This window comes from Anas acuta, chromosome 4, assembly GCF_963932015.1.
Source record: "Anas acuta chromosome 4, bAnaAcu1.1, whole genome shotgun sequence".
NCBI lineage: Eukaryota > Metazoa > Chordata > Aves > Anseriformes > Anatidae > Anas > Anas acuta.
Genome location: NC_088982.1, coordinates 29,021,765 through 29,045,159, shown reverse-complemented (window position 1 = coordinate 29,045,159; position 23,395 = coordinate 29,021,765). Strand labels below are relative to the sequence as shown.

The 23,395-nt window shown below is 41.7% G+C and overlaps 1 protein-coding gene across 5 annotated transcripts in view; it reads left to right on the top strand.

The window, feature by feature from the left end:
- The window catches only part of DLC1 (DLC1 Rho GTPase activating protein), a 256,678-nt gene that overhangs the window by 216,211 nt on the left and 17,072 nt on the right, over positions 1–23,395 (top strand). For 4 of the 5 annotated variants that reach the window (XM_068680392.1, XM_068680391.1, XM_068680390.1 and 1 more), the window contains 2 exons: positions 14,390–14,461; positions 16,984–17,065. In XM_068680392.1, coding sequence (XP_068536493.1) covers positions 14,390–14,461; positions 16,984–17,065 — 154 coding nt within the window. Of the gene's footprint in view, positions 1–2,842; positions 3,012–14,389; positions 14,462–16,983; positions 17,066–23,395 lie in introns of those variants that run through there. The other variant, XM_068680394.1, reaches the window with a different exon arrangement.

The window sequence follows — 23,395 nt, the reverse complement described above, 5'->3', positions numbered from 1 at the left end:
TCCAAGCCCAGAGCCAGAGGCCTGGAAACTCAAGCTGAAACGGCCCTATAATCTATCATGCTGCTGCAAAGAGGATATTAATACCAGCGTGCAGAGTGGCCATCACGGGTCTGACAATCCTGCGTTTGTACGAGCAGGTCAGTTGACTAATTGTGAGCGGGATGTCTCTGTGTACTGCGCTGTTCAGACACAAAAGGATGACAAGGGTACAGTTAACTATTAAGGCATTCGGGCCTTGGAGGGAAAAGAGAGGACAATCAAGCCCTTATTACAAGATGCTGTCCTGCGATTCGCTCCCTTATGCAGTTACAACAGAAGGAGAATTCACCTTTTAAAGTGAATAATTGTGCCTGTCGGGCAAGCCTTTACAATTACTTTACCATCCAGCGAGAGCTCATTGATTGCATTAAGGATAACAGTGCTCCAGAGAAACAATCCTCTTAGGCAGACTGCTTATAAAATCCCATGTCTCTGTCAGGCAGCTGCCTGCTTGTTGAATAGCCAGAGAGTTAAAGAAATAAAAATATTAAAGGCCAAAGCTCTGCTGATTTCACAACACTCTTTAAAGCTGAATGAGTGATTAGGGTGGTTGCTGCCTGCTAAACACCCATGCCTCAGGTGGAATGCTCCTCGGAGCACGTTTTACAGCTAATGCCAGACTGGTGCCTTGCTTTTCAGCTCTGAAAATACGCCTGCTTAAGCAGCCCTATAGAATTCCGAGTTAAAATGCAAGCCAGAGAGACTGCATGTCTTCAAGGGTTGATAACAACCTAGAATCAAAGCCTTTCTCCTTCAGATTACCAGCAAGCATCTAATCCAGGTCAGTGATAATCCTCCAGCATCTATTTAGCGATGATCCCAGCAGACAGACTGCTCCATCAGAGAAGTCACTGGCTCTGACATTGCTGTAAGCATCCACAAAGACCAAATGAGGATGGAGATTCCCCTTTTGCTGTGGGAGCTGATTAGCTTTGCAAGCGGGACAGGAGGGCTGAACCAAAGCACAAAGCATTTTATCATCATTATCATTCATTTGCTATTTTACAAAGCTGTGGAGGTGAGACTGATAACCCTTGGTTGAACTACTGAGAGCTTCCCAACTTCTGTGTCTCTGCCACATCTGCCCTGTCTTCACAATCTCTGCGCTCACCCCATTCAGAATCATCAAACAAAACCTCTCCAGCTTCAAATTCTTGTTTTGCCTCCATCACACAACCCTCTCACTTTGTATTTTCCTTCACTGCCATGCACATCTCCTCCTCTCATTCCTAGATGTTTTCAGTTTCCAGTTTCCTTTCACACTGCCTAGGCCTCCAGGCCCTTCCCATTTTATGTATATATATATATATATATTTATTTATTATTATTATTATTATTTTTACAAAGTAAAAGTCCATTCCTTCCTTCTTCAAAAGCTTCCTGCAGGTCCTGAACAAAACCTTCCTATACAGAGAGGCAGGCTTGGTCCAGGAAGCGGTCTAGGCAGTCATTGTTTACAATAATAAACCCTGCTTTTTACCAAGGGTATTAACTTGACATACTGTGGGCTTCTGGTTCCAGCATTATCACTGCGATGGAAACACCTTAGCACCACCAGCACGCTTTCCCACGTTTTAGACAGTTTAGTTTTGTTCTGTTACTTTTTTTCTTCCTTTTGAGGATGATTATTGGAGTTACAGATTTTTATTTTTTATTTTTTTTTCTGGAATTCAGACCCTGAAAAATCCCACACAATTTGCGACCAGCCTTTTCCATCTCTTGTCATGACTATTCTGTCACTTCCTAGTCTACCAAGTGCCTAAAAGTAGAGACAATGCAGAGAGAAAGCCAATTAGGCTGGGATTACCTTGTCTGTTCAACAGCTGGGTCTTAGCGTGTGTCTGCCTTCCTGTGTTAAAGAATTCACATTTTATGGGTCTGACCTACCATGTCAACATCTAACCTACTGCCTTACAAGAAGCACTGAAAAATGCAGGTAAACCTGACAATGCCAAAAAGAGCTGGAGTGAGTCGAGATACGAAGAGGTAATTGATTAAGCGGGTAACGTGTACAGCCAAGCTTGAAGATATAGTACAGCTCCGTCCTCTTCTGGGCTATTAAAGTAAATTAATGACCTGGAGCTGTGTAGGGGTTTCCAGAAACAACACTGTAATAGCCAACTGGCCACAGTTTGCAGCCTATAGAAGGGGAGATGTTTATTCTTCAGCAAATTGCCTGCTCAGGCACCACACTATATATACTCTATATCTGACAGATCATAGTGCAGAAACAACAACCGAAACTTAAAATAACAACAGCGAGTCTAAAATATGAGGCTGTCTTGGAAGAAAACGAACCAATCGTAATCTTTGATGGGCCCCAGCTCTTTCCAAAATCTCCCCGTGCTCTTTTCCACGCTGATAGTTTGGCGGCTGCTCAAAAGGCTCTGTGCGGACTCGGTGCTGTTTTCAAGCCCTGAGCATCAGTCAAGGAATAAGCGTTTGAATGATCTTCAGGAAACATACAGGGGGGTTAAATATAAACATACAGGGTTTGGGAGTGTGTGCAGGGATATGAAGACAGCCAAGCAGTGCCTATCTGCACGCCATGCCTATGGTCATGCCGCAGTCTACATAGGGAAAACCCTTGTGGGTTTCCAAAGTGAAGGCTTTGGTCTTTTTCCAAGGTCTTAAGTGAGGTTTTGGTGCTGTGCAGGCATTTTTGGCCACCCCACAAGGCCACCCCGGTGGCTGGCGGCCTCAAAGCGTCCCCAGGTGGGGTTGGCACTCCGGGGCCGGGGCGGGACGGGGGCCTCGGGGCGGGTCCTCCCGGCGGCGGGGGCGGCCGAAGGGGGCCGGCCGGGGGCGGTGGCGGTGCGGTGGTGGCAGTGCGGTGGTGGCAGTGTGGTGGTGGCCGGTGGCAGTGCGGTGGTGGCGGTGGCGGTGCCAGCTGCGAGCCGCCGCCGCGGAGGCAGGCAGCGAGGGAGGCCGGCGCCCCGCGGAGGCTGGGCGGGAGACCATGATCCTCACGCGTAAGCTCCGCCGAGGGGTGGCTTTGGGGAATTTGGGGTCGGCGGTGGGAAAACGGGGAGGCTGCGGGGGTCCCCGATCCTGGCAGCACCGGGGGGAGGCTGGCTGGGCAGCCCCAGGTGGGACGGCGCAGCCCCCGGGGTGCTGAGGAGCCGCGGTGAAGGCAGCCGCTGTCCCCTCCGTGCATCCCCTCGGCCACGCTTCTCCCTCCTCTCTCTTTTTATTTATTTTATTTTTTCTCCTTCCCGGGAGTGGGAGCCGCCGCGTTGGGGGTGAAGCGGGGCGCAAGGAGCCCGACGGTCCCCAAAGTTCCCCGGGCTCCGGCCGGGGTCCCCCCTGCCCAAGGCACCAAAGTATTGAACCAATTGAACTACACGTGAGCCCTGCGCCGAGCTGGGTCGGAAGGGTTTGCCTGGTGTGTCACAGTGCTTAAAACGTGTGGATTAAAAGTCTGAAGGGTGTAGTTGTAATCCTAGCCCTCAGTTGTAGATGCTTTTATTTCTTAGAGGAGCGCGATCTGTTTGGAATTACCCTGACGAGACATTCCCAGAACTAAGTCAGAGGCGCAGCTCTTTGCTGGGTTGTATTTTAATGCTGTTTGTAGGGAACTAAAGGGACAGGCAGGCAGATTTCATCCTCCGAGCATGAATCCATCAGCGGTTCAGTGCCCAGCTGGCAGCCAGGCCCATGCTGGCCGATGGCACGCAGGGTTTGGTACCGGCTGCCAGCAGCCTCCTGTCTCTGCTTCCAGGTGCCCCAGCTGCTCCCCAGCATAAGCAGCACAAAAACAGGGAGGCTGAGGTGGCCGGGAAGCGGGGCTGCTGTCTCTCTGACAAACGGGTTCAGGTTTCTGCTCCGCTTTGCCTCTGAGGTCGTGATTAGGGCTGAGGTTCTTTGATTGTGGAGCACGGCGTAGCCCAAAGAAAATGTTTGGGGAAAACTCCTTTCATCTACAAGGTCACGGGAATCAAAGCGTTTGGTGCTACCTTTGTAACCTCCAGGACTTCTGATCTCTTTATCTTCTCTTAAAACAACTTGGTTAATTGAGTTTTTAGGAAGCGGAAGCGCAGATACATTGTTTTAGACTACATGGAGCTGATGTTAACTATTACTGAGAAATGGAATTTAAAAGCAAGAATGTATCCTACCATGTTAGTATTTGTTACTTTTTTTTTTTTTTTTAAATCTCAGTTGCATAGGTTCAGTCTAGGAAATTTTAATTCTTGAGTCAGGGTCTTCCCAGCCTGCTGCTGCTGGTCACAGAGACCCCCAAGGACCCTGTGTACTTTGCCTCTGGCGGGGGGAGGAACAAGGTACCCCAGTTGTCCTTATGGACTAATCTCAACTGTTTATATTAGGATTCCTAGAAGAAGGAGATGAGAGGTGATTTGGTTTTACTTTTCGGGTTCTTCTTATCCACTACATCCTAGGCAATGGTTTGTTTGAGGCATGAGAATTTATGAGTTCTGCAAATATTTAGAGATGCAGTTTGCATGATAAAGTGCTTTTTTTTTTTTTTTTTTTTTTTTTCCTACCACAGTATGCTATGTTTGGGTTTCTCCAGAGATACAGATTACTCTCATAATTCTCCTTTGATTGGAGTTTTTCTGTTGGTTTCAGTATAAACACAACTGCACCTTTGGCTGGTTAAAAGGACACAGAGGAAGAGAACTCATGTGCTTAACAGGATGGTCCTGTACTGTAAACAAGCGCTTTTCATGCTTAACTATCCTTCCTAGCAACAGGAAGAAGGAAATGAGGCTATGCAAAAGGACCCTGACACATTTCAGACAATGCCAGACCCACCCTAGCATTCATACAGTTTAGCCAGAAGACTTGGAGAAATAAAAATAACTTCAGATGTTTCCCCTTCCTTCCTGTGCATATTATAGAAATACTGTAATCGAATGATCTGCAGTTCACAGAAAACTTGATGGTTTGATCTCCACAAAGAGATGATGCCCCCATATAATTTTATGTCTTCATTGGTTATCATATTGTTTGGCATACAGCGTGATCCTTGGTCTCTCATGAAGTACAGATTGCTGTATCCTCTCTAGCTCTGTAGTGAGCACAGAAGTCCAGTAATTCTGGTAATTTCAGCAGTTCCAGGGGTATATATCTTGCTTGCTCCTGTGCCATAGGTAATTATGACTGGTGCAAGATCTCAGGATTGTCTTGCTTTGTGCTTTGATTTCTGAACCGAAGAATGGAGATAAATGTGAATGTGTTGCATTTGCAGTGTACACTAACTGAATTCTTGGAGTGTATAATATGGAGGACAGGGGTACTGATACAACATGTAGCTTGTTCTTGTTTACTGCTATTAATACCTTTTTCTCTGGTTTAGGAAAAAAAAAAAAAAAAGAAAAAAGAAAAAAAGAGCCTGTGTTTCTGAAATTATACATTTTTTTCTTTTTTCTTTTATTTTCTATTGCCTCCCCTTCTCCTGTTTTAAGGAAAAATACCCAGTCTGTGTTACACCAGTGGTGAGCAAGTCCATGAAAGGGGCACAGGGCTGGAACTGTCATTGGAGCTTTCTGGTTCTTTTTGCTGGACACTTATTCTACTTGCTTGCTGATACTGAGCAATACCTTATCCTACACAGCACACCTTTGAAATCAGTAGGTTTGTTATCACAGTATGCCATTTGACATAACCGGTACCATTAAAGTCATTCGCAACTTATCTAGTTGGCTGCAATTCTCTGAGGTCAGTTATCTGACAGGTACTGGTAATACTACACACCTTTCTGAAGCACGTCAGTGTCTACAAGAGTGTGCTGAGAGCTGTTGGTTTTGAGGAAGAATATTCTTCCAAATATTGTCAAGTATTTGTTTCCCTTGGGAAACACTGTGCTAAAGACAGGATCAGGAAAAACGTTATCCAGTCCCTCTTCTAAAGAAGACACAATATGATGGCCTTCTTATTGCTGGTGGGGAATTTCTTATTTGTTTTTAAGTCCACAATGGTGCAGAATTCCTTAGACTTGGTTTTAAATTTATTTATTTTATATATATATCTATAAACTCTCTGTTCACATGCTTTTCTAAATCCGTGCAAAGAATGCTTCCTGAGGAGATGCATAAAAGACATTTGCCAAAGCCAGCAGTGGACACTTTGACCTTCCCAAACCTATTCTTGTTCTCTACTGAAGACTTGGAATTCAGAAAAATATATTCCTCACATCCTTGCATTTTGGGGAAGTTCATTCTGTGACCCTGATGGCTCTGGATGCCCTCATGGCCAGCCTTCCCTCTGCTCTCCACATGCGTTTCTCATTAACAAATTTCCTGTGCATCTTAAGATGCAAGAAACTTTCCAGCATAAAGCTTCATGGTGTGTGTTAAGGTCTCTTTTTCTGCCTTTTCATACTCTCTGCTTTCTTCTGCAGTGCTGCAATGGCTCTGCTGTATCTAGACCATTCTCTTATGCCTGAGGTTCAGGGTGCAAGGAGTGGCCAGGTACTGAGAAGAGCATTTTCAAGTATGCTGCATCACCAACAGAATGCTATAACTCTCTGTAATACCTGGAAGTGGAAAGTACATAGTAATAATTGTTTTGGGAAAATCCAGGTTTGCTCCTTTTATTCTTATTTGGGGAAATAAGCAGTCAGCTGGGACTCTTGGAGCTTTGAGCTGATCTGTTTCACTGCCACTGGGGTTTCTGACCTGGTGTATCTGGTGTTGTATCACCCCCACAGGGTGCAGGATGGGAACTGGTCATCAGTGAGGTAAGCACCAAGGGCTTATGATGGTAGTCCTTCTCCCATACGGTTCTTGTGTGTGCTGATGGTTGTGAGGCTGAATCTTAACAAGTTAGAAGTAACTGTATAAATCCCATTTTCTTGCCTGAGCCATTGGGACAGCTCGGATCATCCCTTATACCATTATGATATCCTAAATCATGTCTGTCATGCTGGACCTACTCACTTTTGCCTCCCACCAGAGCTCAACAAGCCCATGATTTGGGCTTTGCATACAGTACACAAGCTTACTGGCTTGCAGGCAGGGTGCCGTGAGAGGGTAATAATGCTGGCTTTGGGAGTCACGGTGGTTAATGTCTGCCCGTCAGTGCCTGTTCAAAGGTCGCTCTAACCAAGTCATCTTTGAGAGAAGAGGTGGTTAAAGTCATCTTCTGTTTCCCAATCTTTGGAGGAGGATTCGTTTCTCACTCTGGAATCTGTCAACATGACCTCCTTCAGAGGATTTGACTAAATGCTTTCTCTGCCCCAAATAATCCTCCTCCAAGACCACCCTGTGTTAATCAGGCCAGACAAATAACCCACGTGCCCAATTATTTCTCAAGTTTTTTTTGTGTGTGTGTTTTTTTTAAAGTCACTTGACATCTTGTTCCTCTTCATCTCTTCATCTTCTTAAAAGTGAATGGGAGAAGACCATCCTTAACCTGTAAAAAGAGTTGTTCTATGGCAGGAAAACTGCCTTGTGAAGCTTTAGTTTTGTTTAAACAGCATTTTTAATTTTAGACTACTTTTTAAAATTATTTTCTTGATCTTCCTCTATATACTAAAAATGCAAAAATAATTTAGAAATATATTACAATCCTGTTTTAATTTACAGTCCTGGTTTAGAGTGTACTTGATGGTGGGCTATGTGTAGCAGTTGTCCTCTCTGCTCTCCTGCCATGGGGTACTGCCATTCCTCTTGCTCTGATGAAAACCTGGGCTGCTCCCTGCGCTGGGGATGTGGCTGACAGCACAGCTGGACTTGGAGAAAGTAAAAGTCTAAATTTAAATATTTTTGTTACTGTTAAAAATAGTGAGGAGGACTGTAAGCCTGATTTCAATATGCTGAAGACTATGAAAAGGAGATTCAAGTTAATTAGGTCTGATTCACAAAAGAGTCCTTGTGTTTCCTGTGCTGGCCAAGAGGATTGATGTGCAGTAAGAGCTACTGCATTATGTAACCTGGTATACTTGGTAGGGGGGAGAATTAAATAAGCCAACATACACCTATGCAGATATTTTGGAAACCAGTCATAAATGTATATATAAAATATATCTATCTTAAGTTAGCTTTCATTATTAAGGGAATAAACAAATTTAAAACCTCGTCGGTGGAGTTAAGCAATTTTTTTCTTTCTAAAAGCTCAGCTGAAAAAATGGTGTTCAAGCTTTCTGATTTATTTTTTTTCAAAGAAGGTATCAATATGTGATCTTAAACATCTGTTTCCTTGCTCCTTCTTCATCTGTTCCCACACAAATTCCAAACATATTCTGTTTCTTCTCCCAGTGTCCTGTGGTTTATACATAACATCAGCAGCATAGTTACTGTTTTGCTGCAAGGCTCCGTAACTTGAAAAAGCCATTCCCATGTTTAACCCAAAGCCAGCCGTAACACAAAGAGAGTGTTTCTTCGGTCATCATCACATAGTTGAGAGATATTTGAGTAACATTCACCACCACCACCTCTTTCAAGGGTTTCTGTGACTAGAAAGCAGCATATATATTTGGTGCCATATAAGGTTTCTTTCAAGAGCTTTCTTTTTTCCTCCCATAAACTTTTTGGTAAGAAATATTTTCTTTATATTTTGTGTTCAGTCATATTTGCTTGAATTGAGCATTGAGGTTAAGTGGAGATTACAGCATGTGTCATTTGACTGTACAAGGTAAATAGAAGCACAGAGAAGTAGAGGAGGATACAGAAATAGGTGGCCACTCTTGCAAAGTGCAAACTGAACTTTAAAGGCAAAAAGGAAAAAGGGACCCTCTTGGGAAGGTGGTTAGCTTACACTTCAAAACCTGCGAGCTTGTCATCAGTTCAAAAGCCATGCCTATTATGTATTTTCCGTGACTCGCCGGTTATTCAAGAAATGAAACCTTCATGGATTAAATGTGTCTGACTAATATTTTAGAGTAGTGGTGTAATTATATAGAACAAGAAGAAATTCCAAATGTGTTAGAAATTTGCAAGGAACCTTCAATAGGATTTTGAGAATTCTGTGGTCTTCAGTGGTTGGGTATTTACTGACAAATTTACCAAGCTACAGTATTTGTTTTAAGGTCATTATCCTGGTAGAATGCTGTTTTTCATTAATTACTTTCTTTAGGGCCTGTTAAGTGCTAGTTGCCTGAAAGGTGTAGAGCAATAAGGAATAATACTGCCTAAGGAATATATAACTATATCAATTTGAGTAAAAACAGACTGACGAAAAGGCACTGAATTATATTCAAAGCTACAGTTACACATCTTCAAACTGAAAACCATCTGAGGCCATGGACACATAACAGGCTAAGTTGTAGGAAACCATACTGTCCCAGTTTTAAAGGGCTACAGGCATATGACAAATTACACAGAGCTGATTTACCATGTTCATTTTTTTAGACAGCTGCCATAGTGCCGTTTGTTCTGTGTTTATCTCAGATTTCACATCCACGTTCACGTAGCTATGGTCAGAATGATTGGAATAGTTTGATCAAGTCTTGTGTTGGGACCACAATTCACATGTCAGGGATGTAATTTAAGCACTTGGAAAAATGATTGCTTGTGCTTCAGCAGTGGAATTCTACCCAGGGAAGAACATTTCTCATATCTGAGCCACAGCTGGCCTTAAAAAATATGATCCTGAATGGTCTCAGGCTTCTTAATGGCTTCAGACCATGTTTCAGAATTGAACATAGATTCAATTCTGAAACATGGTCTGAACACCTGAAATTTCAGAGGGCCATGATATATAAGAACATGTAATTTCTGATACAGACAGAAAAAGAGGGCAAGCTTCTAAGGATAAAAGCCCTTTTGCAACCATTAAATGGGAACATTAGTCCCAGATGAGCAAACTCCTCTGTGTTCCATTTGTGCCTTAGAAAACAAGCAAGCAGTTGATGGAGCTTAATGCGTTGCAGCAAGGAGCATGTGGTTTCATCTCTAGCATTAATTCATGGTGAGAAATCAGATTCTCTGGATTGCGTAGGAGAGTGTCTCCTGCAAGCTAAAGCAGGAAGATGATTTTGTATTCAAATTTTACCAAATATATATATATATTTCTTTTCTGGAAAAAGAAAATTGTTAATTTCAACTATAATAACCTGGTCAAAAATTAAGACCTAGAAGAACCCCGAACAAACTGGTTGTTAGGTATGGCATCGGAGTGGGACCTTCAGCAATGGAAGTCCATTTTGGCTGAGATTAAATTTTAACAGCATTGATTTGACCAGTCCCACTGCAGAATTTTACAATCCACTCTCTTCAGAGAGCCAAAAGGTGAGATGAGTAGAACTGGTGTGTGGAGGTGTTAATACGGTCATAAAGGTGTCTGAGTTGAGGCAAGAGGAAACCATCTGCTTGGAAGAACTGTTCATACAATGTTTAGCACTTAGGTGAAAATGGAGCCAGTGTGTGACTGTACAAAGATACATCTGGTTTGCACCTTCCTGAAGACACTGAAAGAGCTGTTGCTTAAGTTGTGTGTTGTTCTGCCTTGCTTTTTGCTTCCATTAAATGAGGGGTGGAAAAATCTAACTTTTGAGTAGATCTTACTCACAGCTAGACTGCTATGATATTTTATTTTTTTTATGAAAGGACATTATTGTATTGTTCTTTATTTTCTATGGGAAGGAAGGTATCCAACAAAAGATGATACGCATCCTACAGTTTTTCCCTTCTACAGTTGCAGTATCAAACAAGACATGAATTATTTTTGCTATGAAGCTTCAAATCTGCAAATACGAAGCATCGGGAACTGAGATTAACCAAAGTTAAACAAAAAGGAAGTTAGAAGTTCCCATTTTCACTCATTAGTTTGAGGAAGAATTGGGTCATCCTAACCCCCCAGGAAGTGGGTAAATAAGGACTAATGGTTCCCAACCATACACAAAAGGAACTCCTACCCTTGGTTTGAAGATGGAGGCCAGCTTTGTGAAGCAGACTAACAAATAAAGCTGTTTCCAATAAAAATTTCCTGTTTCCTCTTTAACACGTTTGCCTGCTGTTTGCTTACACGACACCAAGAATAAAGACTTCATTGTACTCCTTTTTTTGTTTTGTTTTGTTTTACTTTCTAAGAGAATTTCTTGTGTATCAGGACATTTAGAAATAATAGCGCAATTTCTTTCTTGCCGGCAGTTCTTTGTACCAGAACCTCCTGCTGTTGGAGGAGGGAGGCAGCAGAGGACATACGTCTGAAAAGCAGTGCATACGTTTCTTGTGGGGCATGTATACCGATTTGTAGTTCATTGTAAAGGTTTAAATGACGTGGGTGTTGTAGCCAGCATTAGAAAGGAAGCGGCCCCACAGGGGTGGAGCAGTGAGGAGGGAGTGAGACCAGTCCCTTGCCCATAGCAAGTTGTATCAGTTTGTATGAAGCTTCGGATGAAGACTGACAGGTCTTCATCTAAAAAACGCCCATGGTGGGAAATTGCTTTGTACATCACGGCCATCACATCAGAGCCAAAGTGGGGTTTCCTAGGATGGGTTGGAAAGCCGTGTATGGTTCCTGTGCAGGTTGCCTGTCCTCCTGGTGGCTCTCAGCTGGCCCTGGCCAAGAACATGCTGTGCTGGGCGATGAGTTTGTACCTCAGGTAATGATCTGTCATGAATACTTCTAGGTGTCCTGTCACTTCTGAAACTTTGCCAGGGCAGAAGCTGAGGAAAAATCTAGCTTCAGAAGCTTAGTTCATCCCTCTTGTCCCTCATCCCTCTTGTCCCTCATTGACCCGGTCACTGTTGATCTGGAGGACAAGAACTTTCACATACTGCTCATGTCCACCTGGGTGTGAAACTAAGACAGCTGGCTGACCAAGACTCAGAGAGCTGATGTTACCAAGCTGAAGAAAAGCCAGTATCTGGAAAGTGTGTTTGGCCAACTGGCATTGGACTAGAGGGGCTGCTTTTTAGGTCCAGCCTTGTCTCCCTCTGCTACGGTGCTCTGCAGTCACCCACATCCCTCTCCGGCCTGTGCTTTGTGGGGATGGAGGTGACATGGAGGAAGCCTTGGCCATGAGGCCTAGCCTCTTCTTCTAGACAGCTTTTGAAACTCCTTATGCTTCTGAGGACTTGCAGCAGGGGCTAGAGCTCCGTCTTTCCCAAAATGAACTCAAAAGGAGGCAAATTAATTCCGCTTTTCCACCCAGGGTGCTGTCCTGTGCCCAACCCTAGGCAATTACCTAGCCTAGTCGATGGACAGGTGCACTGGCGTTTTATTACTCTGCAATTCTTGTGGCCAGCCAGGAGGAACTCGGGTATTTCATTGCCTACATGGACTTCTCGGGGGATTCTCAAAGGCATTTTGAAAGCAAATATGTTCTGAAACATCCCCAAGGCAACTGACACCAGGGTGCCCATAAAATATGACTTCCATGTAACTTGCAGATATATTTGGAGAAAAGATACACAAAGCTGCTACAGAGAACCATAAAAAAAAAAAAAAAAAGTCTTATAAATACATATTCATAATTTTCTAGCTTTAGAAATACTCTGCAGGTCATACACCTGGGGTGCTTAGTAAAGGACCTATGAACAAATATTTGAACACATTAAAGAGCCCCTGTAGGAGTAAGGAATCTGACGCTTTTTTCAGTCGCACTACAAGCATATACCTGCATTTTTAGGCAAATACCAATTATCAGGAATCACTTATTCAGGTTTTTAGTCAAGTTAAATTCTCTTTCAATCCAGCTGCTTCTGCTTGATGTGACCTGTACAATTTTGCATTTTATTTTAACCACTCTTAAAAATTACTTGAAGATTTTTAATATTTTTATTGCATCTGATATATATATGAATAATATGTATTCTGCTGTCTGTTCTTGCTATTAGCAGTAGATGTTTTAAATACATTTTAGTTTTCCCACTTTTCCTTTTAAACCTTTATTACCTTTCCCAGCTACTTCCTGGGGATGGCAAAATTAAAATAAAACTTTAGCAAAACTTTAGAATTCCTTGCAACTGGACTTGAAGAATGTAAAGAGTAACTAAGTCAATCTGTCTGTACGTGCTTGTTCTCATGTGGTCCCATAACCCAAAGGTGAAGCAAACACAAGTTACACAAATGCCTGCTTGTGCTGACTTCAGTGAGAGTGGATTTTTAGCTGTTTATTTATCTGGAATGTTGTGCTTTGGCTCACCTTAACCCCTTGATTTGGATGTGTGTCCTAGCAAAGCAGCCTGGCAAAGCACAAATATTTTAACCCTGTTATAGCTGTTTGGAAAATCAGGGGGGACTGCAGGCATTTTGGAGACCCTAAAAGGTGTCTGCTCTTTCATCTGATTTTGTGTACCTATGTCTCCCAGGGACTATTTCGTAACATGCCAAAATCTTGAGATATTTTGCTTATGTTATGTTTGGCTCTTCACCTATGTGCAGTAACTTGTTTTCTGAGCGATTGTATTGAACTCTTTGTGGATGGTTTCTGCAGCAGGTAGCAATAGTATCCTCTCTAAGTAGGTGGCAAAATTGTCTACTCAGTTGGACATAATGAAGCTTTTCTTTTCTGGTCCATCAAGAAGAGTGAATATAATCAAAGCCAGATGAACATAAAGAGTTTCTGATTGTTCGCTGTCTGTTTGATCAGTTCTAAGCAGGGAGCTAAATTCCCAGTAGCACTTTCTTGAATTTTTAGAACAGAATTAAGCCAGTCTGATTCCTGAACACTTGGCGAGTATCCTAAATAACCTCAACATTTCCTGATTTGTGAGCTAATGAGACATTTTCTTTATTTCTGTATCTATTAGGTAACAAATGAATTCATGTACAATTTATTCACAGACTAATATAGCCCATGTCCAGAATGTTTCCTTTCTTTCACTGTTATATATATATGGATGTGAATAATCTCATTTTGCGGCATGCTGGTTTGGGCAGTGAGGGGGAAAGTTAGCTGAATTTCCTGTAATATACCAAGGAACTCATAAATGCCTTGACGACCTCCAGAAACCAAGTTCTTGTTGGGTAGTAAATACCTGCTTGAGTGAGCTGCAATACAGTGTGTCAGTTGTTCCTGGTCTTGGATCTGTCAGTACTATCTACAAGATGTTAAAGCACAGTATTATTAGCTCTGCTGGGAATTTCTGTCAAGACAGAATAGTTGTGCCACGAGGATCGTAAGATTTCTTGAACAAAACCTCATGTTGATTGCAGAGCTGGTTTCTCTAGTGTTAAGAAAACCTGTGCAAAGTATTTTGTAAATCCTACAGCTTCCATCTGTGTCTGATGAGGTCTTGATAAATCACAGGTGAATGCTACGATACATTTGACAATGAGACAAGAAGTAAACTGTGATGAGTAAATTTCAGTTTCAGTTCAAAGCATCTGAATGCATCTTTACTTTGTAACAGGAATAACAGAAAAGCTGTTAGAAAGGAGGGAGCTTTTGCTTTGCAAGTCACTAATCAGATGGTGCTTTGTTTCTGTCTTCTTCCAGAAATCGAGGCCAAGGAAGCTTGTGACTGGCTACGGGCTGCTGGCTTCCCGCAGTATGCGCAGCTCTATGAAGGTAAGCACCGGGGCTGTTCCCATCAGCACCACAGCTCGCAAAGTTATCATTCAAGGCATCAATATGAAACAAACATGCAGCTTCATTTTTGGACAGTAAGATATAATATTCACCATTAAAGGAGGTTTGGGGGCACACATGAATGGTGGCACATAAGATAAATTTTAGAGACTGGGTTGCTTTCTGCTACCCTCCACGCACATAGACATTACCAAAACCAAAGAGATTCTGAAACACTCTTTTTTAATTAAAAAAAAAAAAAAAAAGTTTTAAATTTGCTCCAGGTTTCTGCTTTAGTTTGAGTAATCCTTTTATTTATTTATTTATTTATTTATTTATTTTACAAAGGTATTCCTCAAGGAAAAGGAAACTTTTCTCCTGTCTTCCTCTCTGACCTGCTAGGAACTTGCAGTTTTGGCAGACTACCCTTAAGCTCTGATGCAGAACGACATACTTAAGTTTGTTTTAAAGAATGACATCTTAGAGATCCTTTTTAATTCACATTACTTTCAGAGGGTTTTTTCCTCCTACATGAAATTATTTGTGCCGTGGTGAAACTATTCTGTGCTTTCTTATCTGGCTTTCTTTTTTATAAAGCAAACTCCAGCTGCTGCTTGTAAGAATGAGCATAGAAAGTCCATTATTTACAGTGAATAACCATTGGAAATTACAGCAAATGCTGAGCTGACCTTCTTGAAAAATGATCTAGTTGAGCTTTGATTTGCAGCTGCATTGGCAATATGAGATGATAATAGCACTTTCAAAAGCAGCACTTGGCAAAAATGTCCTTTGCCGTTTCTTTTTTTTTTTTTTTCCTTTTTTTTGGGGAGGTGGGAGTGATGCCAATGGAAATGCCAAGATTTTCTTAGGATGCAGATCTGGGACTGTGGTTCCAGTCTTTGTTAAAGCCAGGGACAACACTGCCAGCTGAATATGTGGGCTTGTGGGCTTCATGCTATGCTGAGCTGTAAATCTCCTAAGAAATTGCTTGCATTCAAAAAACATGCCCTACCTATGGTAGCAATTGTCATATCTAGAAACTCTAAACTCTTATTAAGTTTCTAATTTAGGACCGTGCTCTTGCCTAACATCAAAAGAACCGCAGAGGTGAGAGCAAGATGTGAGAGCAAGGCCAGCCATTCCCATTGAAAAGCCAGCTGTCCTTATATGAAAACAATATGCCATTGTCCTTTTCAGGCCCTTTTGGCAGCAGCAACATCAACAAAAACAGCAGCAGCATAAATTAAGCATAACAAAAAATGGATTTGTGCAGACCATCGACATCTTGTCACCCATCTCATTTAGTGTGCCCACAAGAAAACATCTGGGAGAACATAAGATGCAAGCCCTCTCAAAGGAAAAACTTAGATCAGCACTGTTGAAAAGTACCAATTGAATGTGCTCACTTCCTTTGCTTGCATTTTGGACTTAAAATAGTGAAGGGGAAAACTATGGATCTGTTTGGTATAATACGAGAAGTCACGTTTAGGCAGTACACATTTAAAATGGAGATTAATCTGTGAAACTTCATGGTTGCTCTGCCTTCTAAAACTGCAATTTTCTATTGAAAAGCCAGAAATTCTTGTATTTCACAGAATATGTCAGCATAAGAATATTATATATCTTCCAGTAAATTAACACCAGACCTATTCTTTTCTTCATTTCAACTCACTCTTCCCTTGTCTGTGGAGATTAAAACATTTTATAGACAATCACTTGGACCAGGAAAGTTGTATGAAACTGCAGCAGTACTTTGGGAATTTGTCCTTGTATTGCTGCATGCCATGAACACCCAGGGGCTTTGGTGGGAGTTTTGGTTTTGCAAGGAATGCTAGATCAGGACCTATGTGACAGTCAGGAATCTGTGGAGGACAGTAAATAATATATATGTAGTCACTGCTTCAGAGCTGAAGTAAATTTTCAGCTCTCTGCCAACATTGTTTCCTCCCCCTCACTCTCCCAGTTGTTTATCTAAATAATCTTTTAAGGAAAGGAGGCAGTATGGGTTCCATGCAGCTTGGCGCTCTTTCATTTCAGCCCATATCTCATCAATGTTGTAACAGAGTCAAGCATTTAAATTGCTTGATTAACAGCCAAGGAGATTCTGTTTTTCATTCCAGAGATTTGGGTTTTACTGACCTTTTCTCTTTAATGTTAGATACTGGTACTTTGATGGAGATTGTATATTTATTTTAAATAAAGCTAGCCTGAATTAGTTTCAGCTTCTGATGTTGGATAGGAAGTTCACATTTGCCTTGTTTCCTCTCCTGTTGTTTCATCTATGCTTTGCTCATTTTTTCCCTATTATGCATATCAGCTTTCAGTTATCAAAGTTGCACGTCAAAAGCTTATAGACAGACAGCAAGCATCTCTGGCATCTGAGCTGGTGAGATGCGTGTTTATCTGAGAAATGCCAATCACTTGCATCTTGGTTAGCTCATCTGGAGGCAGCTGGTGGTTTTGAAACAACTCACTGCAGGGAATAACTTTTTTTGATTCCTCATCTGCCTCTGTTCCTACAGATCTCCTCTTTCCAATTGACATCGCTCTAGTCAAGCGAGAGCATGACTTCCTGGACAGAGATGCTATTGAGGCCCTATGCAGGTAGGTGGGAAAAAATCACACTGCATCTTGTAACAAAACTCTTCCTGTATAATGGGAAATGTAACCTGAGAAAAGCATAACCACAACTGAATTATGTACTATAGGCTTAATCATTGCTTTGAGGCCTTTTGGTTATCCATTATTGGCATGCATTTTTAATCAAAACAGTATATTGGGCTAAGTAATGTTTGGGGATCTTATTTAAATCAAATCTGGGAGGAAAATGGCAGTAGTCTTTGTAACAAGAGTCTTTGGTACCTATTTCATAGCTGTATCTTTTATTATTATTCATTCTTTACTTGCTTTTATTATTGATTCCCAAATTAGAAAGCCATGTGAAAGCAGAACTGTGTAGGTGACAGCAGTCTGCACATACAACTATAGCATCAGTTCCCATGCAGGAATTATTTTTTTGGGAGCAGTATTCACAAAGCCATGCTGCTGCATTCCCTTACCCTCTGACCTCAGGGCAGGGCACCACCCTATGTACACCGTGATCACTGAAGTGAACATGGATGGCTGTAAAGGATAATGGGAGTGAATCTAAAGGCTTCACCGCCACCTCCAAGGCTGGCCTGCCCTCAGCCACATGCTCCCATAGCTTATCTTAATTGTTTATGGGCTCCTACAACGAACCAATTCAACTTGCTTACCCAGCTAAAAAAAGCCTCAGTAGTCCTTGCTGGGTTAGGAAATTGGATCAGCACATGAAAAGGAGTAATGGACACTGGAGTGGGTGCAGAGGATGACCACAGAGCCAACTGCAAAGCCAGGACACAAGGGGTGGGCAGAAAAAGAGAGAGCAAGACTTGGCTGTGTGGGGCAGCTTGTTTTTACAGAACTACAGCCCCAGCATTACCAATTTTATCATATAAGCAATTACTTTGGCCCCATTTTACACTTACCCATCCATCGATTACCTCCACTAGCATGAGTTTATAATTTTAAATTGCAAAAAATGCAATAATTTTTCATATCTTCTATTACCTAGAAATAAGTGCAGTTTTCTCCCTTTGTCCTTCATTATGGCAGCTTTCCAAATGGTCTTCTGAATGAACGCTTTGGATGCTACATGCCTGATGGCCTCAACTCTAAATGTCAATAATTCTAATGAATTACAAAACCCTTTTAAGAAGGGCTTTAAGTTTATAGTGTTCTCTTGCCATCATGCTTGGAAGGAAAAGACAGAAAATGGAATTTAAAGTTCCTCAGAAATATTTACAGGATTTTCAGACTAAGGAAACAGATTTGTTGTTCAGTCATTGAGAGGGGAAAAATTTTATTCACGGTAAATTCACAATCAAGATGCAGTGTAAAGCGCCTACTCCGTCAGCATTAAAATGTGATACATTGGTCTGCTTATTTGTGTGCTCTGGAGCTTGTGAAGTCATTGAACAGAAAGTACAGCGATGTGAATAAATGCTGGTTCCCAGAAGCATGGTATTCCCTTGCCAGGAAAACAGAATACAGTCAAGCCAGCATATTTTGGATCTAGTGCTCTCCTGCAAGAATACTTTTTAACCTGGGCTTATTTAGATAGATGGGGAAAAAAGACAACAGCCCGTTTCTTACTGGTAAAAGTAAGAATATGTCCTCCATATCTCTCGGAGACTTGCTGCTAATAAAAGCAATTACCATTTCTATTGAATTTAGAGGACAGCAAAAAGATCTGTCCTAAGAATGGAATCTTGTGTTTTTAAGCCTTCTAATAAAGTTAAGCAAGCCAAAATGATGTGGGTATATACAAATTTTGTGAAACTAGGAAATCTTTCACAAGTCTGCTACTTGTAAAATAACCTGTTCACTTCTATCTTCAAATTGTTTTCCATGTAGTGTGCATAAGAAGTGTGCATCTTTGTGTAGCTTGAGGCAGATTTTAAAGGCAAAACTATATAATTCTGAAGCCTGTGGCTTACTTTTTACATAATAATTTTAAAACTGAAGCTAAAATTTCTCCAGAAGCATTCAGATCCTACCTTAACATAAAACTGAAAATCATCCTGCATGTCTGAATTTGGCTTTTTGTCATGTGTATCAAACAAAAGCAGTTCATTATCACAATGTTTCCACCTTTATTATTTTTTTTTCACATCTCCTTGTTTAATTTTGTAAAGCTCATTAAAAAACATAGAGAGGCTACGTCATGTGGAATGCTGTGTTTCTTCCTGAAACCTAAGTTTATTTTGACTCATGCCATGGTCAGTGTGTAAACAGTAGAGGATTTTGCTCAGTAAAGGAGTTAGAGCTGTTTCACAACCAGAAGTCTATCACTGTTTTTGACTAAAAATCAGAGTAGTTTTGGAATTATTTGCATTTTCAGCATAGAGCTAAATTAATGCTGTATGCAGTTGATGGTAACAAAATTCTCCGTGCTGAGGATCTGCTTTTCAGTATAACCAGCAGTCTTCTCTCAGCAGTTTTAATCACCTTGCTCTAATTACTGCACGTGGAAAAAATCATTTTTAAAAAGACTGTAGAAGTCACAATGACAGGGACTTTTTTTTTTAAGTTTGAAGCATTTAAAACAATAGTTTACATCTGAACAGTACTGTCAATTCTTGTTTACATTAATTTTATTGAACAATAATAATAACGTGACTTTAACAGTTTGGTAATAGTGCTTTGCAAAATTCATTTCTAAGTGGAAGGGGTTTCAATGGCCACCCCATGAAGGGCTTTCTTGAAAAATTTTAAGTAAAAAGCAAGTTGAGACTTGAATTACAGAGATAGCATATGGTACTTGGTAACAGCAGAAGATAAATGGTTAAGAAATGTCATTTAGTGAGTGTATCACGTAATGTAGGGTTAAAAATGTAAGTCATGATTCTGCTTTAATTTGCTGGGATGCTTCACATAGAGACTGTATATGAAGTGCTGCTGGCCTTGGTTTCGTAAGCCTCCGTGTAGATTAATGGTTGGGAATTTATCTTGAGAGGGCAGCTGCCTGCATAATGCGCTCATGAAGCTAAGTACTGAAACATGCTTATCCTAAAGGCTGTTGTTGCTAAGTGCGAATTACATAGCAAGCTGTGATGGAAATCCTATTTAATCTCCTCACACGTAACTAGAAAACTGCCACACTGTCTACACAAGAGGTTTCTCAAATCTTGTACCATCGGGATTTCTCATCCAAGAAATTGATTGTAATGGATTAGCACGAGTAGCAGTCACTGGTCGTATGGCTTGGTTTGTGGATAGCTGGCTTCCTTTGCAGGTTATAACATGCAGATGAACCCTGGGAGCCAGCACAGGGACTGTCCACTGCGGCAAGACACAAAAGCCCTTGTATCATCAATTAGTTACAGGTATAATGGAGCTGGAGTTTGCCCTGTAGTAAGGAATGAAGAATTTAAATCCATTAGGAAAATATTTTAAACTGAAGTTCAAAGCTAGATCATACACTTACTGAGATGGAAAATTCTCGTTGAAAATCATAAAATGCTTTTATCTGATGCACTGTGCTGCTCCCACTATTCTTGAGTGTGTGGGATGAGAATTTTCTGCTGTTAATGACCAAAGAATGAATTACCAAGTGGTTATAGCTGATATAGAACTTACTGGTTCTTAGGTTAACAAAGACTTCCTATTACAAGGCCGTAGGTTAATTTATAAAATAGCTGAAGTTAGCCATGCAAGTTGAAATTTTTGGTAGTGTGCATGTTACTCATTGCATTTCTTAAAAAAATAAAATAAAAATTGAAGCTAAGCTACTTCGGCCATTTCTGAGAAGATGACTGGGAAGAGCACATTGTTTGCTCATTTCCTGGAGAAGCTCTGGTGCCTTGTGTTTGGGGTCCAGCCGGTACAGGTTTCCACAGTAGCCCTGGGCTGATATGGGCCAGTCAGAGTTTGGGGACTGGAACCGAAAGGCAGGTTCTGTCATGTTTGTCACCACTCGGAAGAAGGGCTTTGCAGAGCCCAGGTAAGAGTGTACGGAGGACAAGGAGAAGGGATGTGGTGGAGGTGTAACACGGGAGCTCTCCTCCACAGTGAGATACCCCCTGGATGTGCAGACCTACAGAGAGAGAGACGACCCAAAGATAATTACCTAAATGATGGGAAAGAACATTATCTTGTCATCCAGGCAGTCATTCAGAAAGACAGTGGACAGGGTAGGAGGCATTGCAGAAATGGAGATTGAGATAGCAAGGCGGTGTAAGTGGCTGCAACCACTGTCTGCAGCACTCCTGCCCCGTCACTCTGTCTCCTCTAGAAGTCCACATGAAGGTGTCACTGAGACAGGTTTGGGCAGAGTAAGACAGAGCTAAAGAATGAGAATCTGCTGCCTGTCAGTGGAGAAATTATGAGCTGAGTTTATACCTGGGAGCAGAATTATCTGGAGAGAAGGTCCAGAGCCAGAAGAGAAAATTGAGGTTCATTAACAAGTACCAGTTTGATGAGATCTGTAGAAAACGAATGTGTGTTTGCATGCTTAAAATGCATTGCAAAGCATACACTAAGTGAATGTTAGTGAAAGTTGTATGGGTAATTCTTGTGCTGGCAAAGCCTGAACCTTGCATGCTTAGCTGTGCAGACTCAATAACTTGTTTGGAAGGCAGCTCTGCATGCCATGCTGTGCTTTCAGGGTCCTTTAGCTCCAGGAATTGGGCACCACTGAACTCACGTAAAAGCTAAAGCAGGATGTGTGATGTATATAATGAAACTTACAGACCTGAGGCAGTTGCTGCAGAGCATTTGGATTTTAAAAGGGAAACTGTTTTTATGATGAAATTATGTCAGATGTTTAAGGGAGCCTTTATTTGCCTCCCTGCTGTTGTGTTTAACCTTGCTCACAGGGGGTTACGTTATCTTGCTTTCATATTCGTTTTTGTGACCTGTGTGCTAGGGGATTTTTTTTTTTTTCTCAGAGTCCCTATTTTCACCTATTTCAGGGTTTTAAGTTAGGTAGGAGAAAAGTCTGTGGACGTAATCTTTGTGAAATCAGAGATTGCCTTTATTAGCGATTGGATAGGCTGCAGCAAGATAAAGCCTGATGCAGGGATTCAGTGATAGCTGCTCCCCACATAAGTCAAAGGTTGCCACAGTGTGAAATTCGTAAATTATTACACAGTAGAGGACTGAAAATGATGCAGTATTCCCTGCCATTGAGATCCGGCAGCTTGGAAGGAGAATGTTTGTGAAGCAGGGGAAGGGAAGCAGCTCTCTGCTGCTGTGTGGCCTCTTAGAAACCAAATACTTGGGTAGCATGGACGTGGGGCACTCACTCCTCACCCATGCCATAAACACAACTGCTGGGAAGGTCACGCACCCACCAGTAGCAGCAAGAAGGATTGCGCCTGCTGTAAGTCAGAGCAGAGGTGAAAATGGAGAGATCTGGATAACTTTCCTACCCTGCCACTGGCCTACCATTTGACCCATGGCAATTCTTCCTGTTTCTCTTCTTTTCCGCTGTGTTGTGGCTGGGTCTAATTATAGATCAAACCGTCCTTTTTTACCTCACGACTGCAGCAAGAGCACCAGTAGGAGCTTTTCCATTTTCTTTGATGGCCTCAGGATCAAGCCCTGTGTAAATACCATCTGCAACCAATCCTGTGCATGAAAGGAAAGAGGAAAGAGAGGAAACTAGTAATCCTTCCTGTGCACACATTTTCTAGATTCAAGTTACAAGTTTCAGGAATCTGAAAAGACTCATCTGAAGCAACAGGACAAGTCAGCGTTTTTTATCCTTTTACTCTTTTTTTTTTTTTTTTTATCCAACTCTTTTAAAGCTACCAGTACAGGTTCTTTACATTTTGCTTGAATGAAGTAAGTGAAAATTACACCACTTCCTTCAGAATGAAGCAGACTTTTTAAACCTCAGCCTTGCCCCTGTTGAATTTGCATGAAAGGGGCAATTCTTCTACTCTGCCTCCCCCCTTCACATGTTACCATTCACGTGGCTCAGTGAGCTGACATGGGCAAAATTCAATGCCCAAAAAAAAGGAAAAATGAATTTTTAGCTCCTCTAGCCCATAGTACAGCCTCGCAAGTGGAAGCTTTCCATGAGGGAGGCAGGAAGACGGGGGACAGAAGGAGGGCAGAGAGGTTTCTTTGGATGTGATGCTTCCCATGGCTGTCAGAAGGAATGGACAGGTCTAGGGGACAGGGAATAAGAAAGAGTGCTTAGTTTATTTTAGGGATGCTGGGTCACAAGCTCATCAGAGAATAGAGGGATGCTTATATACATTCATACAGTACTTTGAGATGTGCATGCAGAGTGCTCTTGCATGTCTTAGGGAGGCTGGTTAATTCTTGTTGCTGCAGCAATTTATTTTTATTGTTTAAATTTTAGTCCTCAAGACCAACATTATTACACATAAAAGAAACTTT